General features: G+C 34.8%; 2 protein-coding genes across 4 annotated transcripts in view; both read right to left on the bottom strand.

Annotated features, from left to right (window-relative positions):
- The window catches only part of LOC106880862 (zinc finger protein 98), a 5,722-nt gene extending 2,282 nt beyond the window's left edge, over positions 1 to 3,440 (bottom strand). The window contains exon 1 of one of the 3 annotated variants that reach the window (XM_014931010.2): positions 2,972 to 3,440. The gene's annotated coding sequence lies outside the window, so the exon portion shown is untranslated. The other 2 variants (XM_014931012.2, XM_014931011.1) reach the window with 2 other exon arrangements.
- A 1,833-nt stretch (positions 3,441 to 5,273) lies between these two features.
- The window catches only part of LOC106880865 (zinc finger protein 675), a 4,297-nt gene continuing 1,034 nt past the window's right edge, over positions 5,274 to 8,536 (bottom strand). Inside the window, exon 2 of the mRNA XM_014931014.2 lies at positions 5,274 to 6,956. Within this exon, the coding sequence (XP_014786500.1) occupies positions 5,581 to 6,567 (987 nt within the window). The 5' untranslated portion in view covers positions 6,568 to 6,956 and the 3' untranslated portion in view covers positions 5,274 to 5,580. The remainder of the gene's footprint in view (positions 6,957 to 8,536) is intronic.

Here is an 8,536-nt window from a genome sequence, read left to right as displayed (position 1 = left end):
TATATATATATATATGTGCACAGGAGTGGCTGTGTGGCAAGTACCTTACTAACCAACCACATGGTTCAGACATAATTTTGTTGTGCAACCATCATAAAAAGTTGATTGGAAAGATTTGGACATCTAGCTCATTTGAGAAATGTTCACACTTGCAAGATGGCTATCCCTGGAAATGTACTGCAGGAAACATCGATTAGAAAAGATTCATTCTGCTATAACCATTGTCTCCCATTGGACAAAATCTTACAGTGATTATATTGGAAGTCAAACAATGTTCTGTTAAAGGTCACAATGCATGAACTATGATACATATTGGAAGCTGAAGCTCTACAGTTAACTGGTCAATTTTGGCCAAGATGTTTTAGTTGAGGTTTTGATAGGCAATTCTACTGATTGGCAACGGGCAAATCTAAGTTCATGCACAGGAAATACAGGCAAGATGTGCACTATAATGGCACTTGGTTATTGGGTGGAGATGAATTAAACACTCACTAAAAGTGTTTCTTATCCATACAGCCAATCAACTGCACCCTTGCAAAACAATGAAACTCCAGCATGTCCACCCAGGATGTATATTTATTGATGAATGTACAGTATATCAGAACTTACCAAGTCATGGATTCTTGTACTTCTCTATAAACCATTTCATGTCATTCGTAATTGAAACCACAGGTGTCCACACAAACCACATGGAAGGAATATGGGTTCATGCCAAGTGCAGATACAATCATATTTACGGTACCTCCTCAGACTTATTCCCTACATATCTAATTGAATTCATGTGGCAGAGGAGGTACTCCAATATACAGTTTGAACATTTACTTGCTCAGATAGCTGAGCAGTATAGATTTTGAATGCACACAACCATATACACATTTCCACTTGAAATAAAATGAGCACTTTTCATTTTCATCACTATCTCATTTTGCTTGGGAAAATTCTCTGAAAGAAATATTTGTAAACACCAGTTATTGAATACATGTAGGTGCAGACATGGTTGTGTGGTTAGGAAGCAACCACATGTCTTTGGATTCCATCCACTGAATGAGATCTTGACCAAGTCTTTTCTATTCGAATGAATTTGATAGATGGAATCTGAAGGAACCTCATCGTGTGTGTCTCCCCTTGACTTTGTGTCATTGGTGTAAATGAATACCATTCATTTCCAATATTCTGCAAAAACAGGTCTGTCCGTAGAGAAATATTACCTAGCTTGAAAACGGGGAAAGATTAGCAAGAGGAAAGGGCATTCGGCCATAGAAAAATCTGCCTCGAACTCAGACCGATACACGAATGGAAGAGTGGACGTTAAAACCACGACGACGATTTCTTTCATTAATTTATTCCGGGTTTAATTTCTTTTCAACTAACTTGTAACGGTTTTGTATGTTGGTTAAAAACAGCAAGGCGTTTGATTCGTGATCTCCAGTCGTAACAACGATGTGCAGTTGATCAGGAACGTAACGGATGCTGTTATAAATGCGGTGGTGTTTGGTATAATTGACAAGAAATAAATAACAATTAAAATAGCCTTTATTTACCGTCACAAAATTAAAAAAAAAACTGCTGGCTTCGAGTTGTTGAACAGAGATTAGTAGAAGTTTTGTTGTAATTCGGATAGACTGCAGCAGTCATTTTGTTGTATATGTGGCCAAAGGAAGAAAAAGAGGAAGCGTTCGAGAATTCACTTTATCTAGATTGTCGTGTAGAGAGGGAGAGGAACATGCTACCTGTATGTCAGCTAGTAGTAGAAAGAGTAGGGAATACCAGCGCCAAGATAGTGGCCAGGTAACAAAAAAAATTGTTTTGGTTCCCTTTTTATGATAATTTCCTAGCTAAAGTAAGCCAAGAGAAATAAGATCTTCCGTCAGTTATCTAACTGGAACTAATGTTGACCTTCAATATAGTCAAGCAGATAGAAACTGCATTTTGACAGAAGAAAAAACAAAAAGATAGCAGAAACATTTAGGGGAAGGTTTCGATTCCTAGCTAAGAATTCAAGAACCAACTGCTTGAAACTCAAATATACCCCCATCATGATCGTTCGATATGCTAGAATTAGCAATCACATTCCTCTGCTTTTAAATATGTAAAGATAAAAAAAAAAAGACAATATGGGCATAGGTTTCATAGGAAACAAGGGCTGTGATAATATTTTAAAATATGGAGAAAAGAAAAGATGGGATGTTCACGCTACGCCATTAGGGCGAGCCTGGAAGAACACCGTAATAGAAATAGAAACCACATTAGTATACTAAAGCTTATAGAATAGAAAACGGCCATACCAGCATATTCATCTTTGATAACTCTATGGGAACAAAGAAGGCAAGGTCACAGTGAAATTTTTTAAATAATAGATGTTTCAATCGCTACAAAATGTGCTTAAGATATCTAGGAAAGTGAGGTTTGAGCTAGTCACCGATATACGAGCGCTTCTTACTAGATAACTGGCATGGACAGTGGCATCGTCATCACTTAGTTCCTATAGAATTAGAATCTGTAGACTTAGAAAAGAAATTCCTGACATTGAAACAAAGCCCAGAATCGAGACCACAAAGTGAATTTAGCAAAGATTAAAAGCATTATTAGCAAGTAGGAAAGAAGACAAGACCCTGATCCTATCAAGGATATAGCCATGCTCGAAATAGAGAAAAGAAGTCGGTAGGAATTGTATTCGGTGTACAAAGTGTAGCTTTATGAACGGACACGAAATGTAGAGGTGGAGGGAAAATATAGAAAATTAAATGAAATATTGAAAATTGAAGTGTTTCGAAATAATAAGCAGTACTTCATGGTAATTAGGGAGAGGGGAGTAAAAATAAGAAATTAAAATTTTAAGACAAAACTTTTCAGAATCGTAATTTCTCTTCTTTGAGATATTAAAAAAAAAAGGTTCCAGTTTCGTTGTCCTTTTTATAAACCCATAAGGCCGAAAATATTTTATATAGATTTAAATACATTAAATACTTACTTCTTTCTCTTTCATATTTCGCTAATAAGAGTCAATCAGAAAGTTGTTCCCAAGGAATGGTCGTGGTTGGAAAGAACCAAGAAATACGTTAAAAATCAATTATGAAAAAATGTATGGACAAACGTTGAGCTTCATTGTTAACCACTGTTTCGTATAAAATTCGATAACGTTTCTTTTTCTAAGTAGCTGTTATGTAACGAATAAAAAAAAAAATTAAACGCAGTGTGACCAAGAAATGAAAAAATGATTGTAAGAATAATTAGTCATTGTTTCTCAAGACCAAACTACATAACGGATGGAAGCCTCTACAGATAACCAGCTAGAAATAGCAGCCTAATTTCCTTTGGATTATATTGCTCAATCTCGAAATTGAGGACTATATTTAACAAAATGTACAATACCATTAAAGACTAAACGGTCATGTAGAGATATCTTGCATTACATGTCTGCTGAGCAGGACTGATATGGGGCTAATAAATAATTGTTTCTAATTCAGACATAAGGTCTGCAATTTTGATTGGAGAATCTCAACCGAAAGTGCTGACGTCAGTATTTGATTACCACATTAGTTTAGCAATCCCAGAGAAATTAAAAGTAATTTTTGCCTTGTCAGTATGGAAAAACAGAGACCACGTTCCCCTATGGGATGAAGTTAAAATAATAGACAGAGAACACCCCTGGAAAATACGAAAACGAAAAGAGGCAGCACATATGCTAGGGCACAATAACCTCCTAAGTAGACCGAGTGCAGATATGAGTAGAATATGGGATCTGGTATTAATGAACGATACAAAAATATTAGCTCTATAAGAGCTGGGATTGCTAAAATAATGTGGTAATCAAATTCTGTGGAGGTCAACTTTGCCTTTCATCCTTTTGGTGGTTAGGAAGAGAAGTCAATAAAGTAAATACTTGTTGAGTACTGGGGGAGGGGAGGGGGGCAATGTAGCCAACTCATCCCTAACTCCAAAGCTGCTGGCCTGGAGCCAAAATTTGAAACTAATATTTATTATTTAGGAAGTGAGCTGACAGAATAATCACATGAGACAAAATGCTTAATGCTGTTTCTTCTTGCACATTATATTTGGAGTTCAAATCCTGCCATGGTTAACTTTGCCTTTCATTGCGTTATGAAAATAGAATACTCATCAAGTTCAGGCGTCGATGCAATCAACTCACTCCCTCTCCTAAAATTACTGGCCTTGTGCCAAAATTTGAAATCACTATTAATATTTTTATATTACAATTAAAGTGATTACACCAAATAGGAGGATGACAAATTGAAAGGCCTATGGATTTAATAAATTGCCATATTTTGTTTTATTCCTACCAAGTTCAACCCGAGATTTCATTTACTAGGAGTTAACAAACATAACAGTAATACGTTGTGGTTAATACATGCAATTTGCCACCACTTCATTCCACAAACATTTGTAATTTTACTCTACTGAAAATGTAAATTATATCCTTTGTTCTTAAAATACTTTAAAACTGAAATGACTTTTTATAATGGCTTTACAGTCTCTGCAAACTCCAATGCTAGAAACAAGGAAGTCTAAAGAAAAGGTCTAACCTTGCTTTAATATTTTTCCAAACTAAACTCTGTTCAAAAACATTTATTCCACCCTAACATGGTCAAATAATGAAATCCAAGCTTTTTGTTTACAGCTGTAATTGTTAAGATGTGCTCATTCTTACTGAAAGATGTTTTCACTGTGAGCAGATGAGAAATGCTGTTCATTCAAATCATTAATATTTCAAAGATTACTTTTCACACAATGCTAACAGCATTCCCCAAAACAACAAATAAGATTTCCAACAATTCAGTTATTCTGCTTCTGAATATTGCAACTACTTGTATAGAGGTTTTGTACTATCATGTTGTTTGTTCTTGATACAAATAGCAATTACATATGTAAGTTTCTATTTAAAATGTATTTAAAATGCTTGTAAAATGAGGATGTCACATTTTAAACATTATCTGAAAATGGGAACTATCTTGTCCTTAGACAGCCTCTAACTTGGCTCTCATCAACCTATATCACATTTCCACTACAAAGCCACCAACATCACCATTTCATCTACAATATCATCCTATTATTTACATCTCATTCACATCAGATCATATCTTCTATCAAATAGTGTCAATAAATTAAATAGCTTTAAAGTAAAGAATCGGTGAAAATCAGTTTAGAAAATGTGCAGCTTTCATCATACATTGATCCAGTTAGCAAGTTCTGTGCAGAATTTATAGCAGAGACTTGATTAGATGTTCCAAATATAAAACAAGAGAAGAAGAATATAAGAGAAAACCAACTTTATTTAGATTTCAAACTGTTATGAATATTCACAAAGATTGGTGCAGTCCGAACCCTGGAGGGAGTGAGAGGGGGTATGAGCAAGAGATGGTGGCAATGTACCACAGTATACTTTCAAGGTAAGATAGTAGAGGATTGCCCAAGGTGCACGAGTAGGGAGTTCATAAGAATGCAAAAAAGTAGGAAAGGTGGGGGGGGGGGGGGTGCAGTGACTGGTGAAATACGACAAATAACAATGTGATGTGTTTTCTCCCATGTAAGAGTACAAATGTGAATAGTTAAATTACCATGCTAAGAGAATGATTCACCAAAAACATTATGATGATAGAGTTTTTCTTCCATACCAATACATTTGTGCTTATTTAACCGACAATTGTAAGAGAATGATTTACCACAGCTAGCACAATGAAATGGTTTCTCCCCAGTGTGAGTCCGTTTGTGAATAGTTAACTCATTATTTCGACGGTATGACTTGCCGCAGATATCACAATGATGTGGTTTCTCTCCAGAATGAATGAGTTTGTGTGTTGTTAAGTCACCATTTCGAGAGAATGATTTACCACATACATCACAGTGATAGGGTTTTTCCCCTGTATGAATGTGTGTATGTCCCTTTAAATCTATGCTTCGAATGAATCCTTTTCCACAAACATCACAATGAAATCGTTTTTCTCCAGTGTGAATGCGTTTGTGTCCAGTCAATGAACTATTTTCATGGAAAGACTTGCCACAGAAATCACAGTGGAATGGTTTCTCACCTGTATGAATGTATTTGTGTACAGTTAACTCGTCATTTCGAGAGAATGATTTGTCACAGATATCACAGTGATATGGCTTTTCTCCTGTATGAATACGTTTGTGTTTAATTAGCTGATTACTTTGATTGAACGACTTACCACAGAAATCACAGTGATATGGTTTTTCTCCAGTATGAATGCGTTTGTGATCAGTTAAGTTAGTACTTTTAGCAAACGATTTACAGCACATGTCACACTGATATGGTTTCTCTCCTGTGTGAATGCGTATGTGTGTAGTTAGAATATCTTTACGAGTGAATGATTGACCACAGATATCACAATGATATGGTTTCTCTCCTGTATGAAGACGTTTGTGAATAGTTAACTCACCATTTTGATTGAATGCTTTACCACAGATACCACACTGATATGGTTTCTCTCCTGTATGAATACGTACATGAGTAGTAAGATGACCTTTTGTAGTGAATGACTTTTTACAGATATCACATTCATATGAAGACTTTCTTAAATTTTTTGCCATCTCACCATAGTAAAAAAAAATCAATCTTTTGATTTATTTGACATTAATGTTCCTTCTCTCACCACAATATTCAAATGTGTTTCTTGTTTCTCTTTCTATAATTTATTTCTAACAAGTATTCCTTCTGCTATATGTCCATCAACTATGATCCAAGCTAAAGTCCTATAAAAATATATCTAAGTCTATACAAAATGCAAAGTATTTTGTTCTCATTCCAGACAGTGACATACACTAATGTTGCTGATAAACATTTCACCAGAATTCATCAAATTTAAAAAAAAAACATTGTTACAGTTGTTTTGAATAACATTTTTAGTCTCTAAATAACGATAAATATTGATGATGCTTCTGATGTAAATAAATTTCTCCTGCAAGTTTCAGCCAGTATCCTGAAATGATACAGAAACACTACACATTACAGAGGATACTTAAAAAGGATAGTGTCTTTAGAGGAAATTATAATTTATCAATAGAAAAATGTAGTACAGAATACACATTAACCCAAACAATTAGAGTAGAGAAATATGTCTCATCACCTTAATGTCACATGTTAGCTGTAAGCAACTGCCACCATTGTGCAAGCAGGGTTATTTGATTCCAGTCATCCTTGAACACATGTCTAGCCATGAGAAAATATTATAGGACAACAGCTGATAACAAAAGGATATGAATTAAACATTCACGAAAAGTGTTTCTTATCCATATAGCCAATCAACTGCACCCCTGCAAAACAATGAAACTCCAGCATGTCCACCCAGGATGTATATTTATTGATGAATGAACAGTATATCAGAACTTACCAAGTCATGGATTCTTGTACTTCACTATAAACCATTTCATGTCATTTGTAATTGAAACCACAGGTGTCCACACAAATCACATGGAAGGAATATGGGTTCAAACCAAATACAGATACAATCATATTTACAGTACCTCCTCAGGCTTGTTCCCTACATATTTAACTGAATTCATGCAGCAGAGGAGGTACTCCAATATAGTTTGAACATTTACTTGCTCAAATAACTGAGCAGTATAGATTTTGAGGATCTAGTTAAATTGATTCACAGAATCTGCATTTTTTAAACAGAAGTAAAAAATCTGAAAATTGGTTATATTGATGTAGTTTTCCACTCTTATTGCAGTGAATCCATGATCTTGTGGAGAAAAAATTTGAAGAAAACGTTACAGATGTTTAAAATTCGAAAAAACTTTGAGTGCAATAAAAGAAAGGTTTAGCTGTCATACAGACAATGATAAACATAACAATACTGACAACAACAAAAATGCAGCAAGGACTATTCACCAAGAACTGTTCTGGGTGGGAAGATCAAATTCAAATGCATGCACACATAAGACTACTAACGATTTAAGCTAAGAACATACGACTGGAAACCTTTCGGTACGATGAAAGAGGAGGTTGAAATTTTATTTTTCAATGTATATAGCAAGTGTTTTGGAATATCAAATACAAAGAAATGACGTGAAAAAAAAAAAAGACATTGGCCGACTTTCGGAAACGCTGTCTCCAAATAATTTGGAATTTCTGTTTTAGTTTGGATAGTTCCAAACTTCTTGGTTCACACCACACCTTTGAAACACTGGTGGAGCCTTTTAATAAAAAGGTTTTAATCTGTGGGCTTTTTTAAAACTTTTGCCCTCCTCCTTTTTCTGTACTTGTGGAATAGCAGCCACCACTAAAATTAGTTTTCTTTTTCGTTTATTTTTTGTCATTTCTACATTCTGAAACACTTGTAATAGTCCTTTCCCTTTTTTAATTCTCCTTCCACTCCCCACACACACCGTCATAACGTTCAAGAATAAAGATTTCTTTTCACATACTTTTGCCAGGTTATAAAAAGTTTTGTCTGTACGGCATGTTAACAGCTGATTTGCACTGACAAAATTACAAACAAAATCATTTTTTTTTTTTTCAGTTCGAAACTTTTATTGAAATATAACACGTATGTAT

This window comes from Octopus bimaculoides, chromosome 13 (assembly GCF_001194135.2).
Source record: "Octopus bimaculoides isolate UCB-OBI-ISO-001 chromosome 13, ASM119413v2, whole genome shotgun sequence".
NCBI lineage: Eukaryota > Metazoa > Mollusca > Cephalopoda > Octopoda > Octopodidae > Octopus > Octopus bimaculoides.
This window is presented reverse-complemented; position numbering and strand designations above follow the sequence as displayed.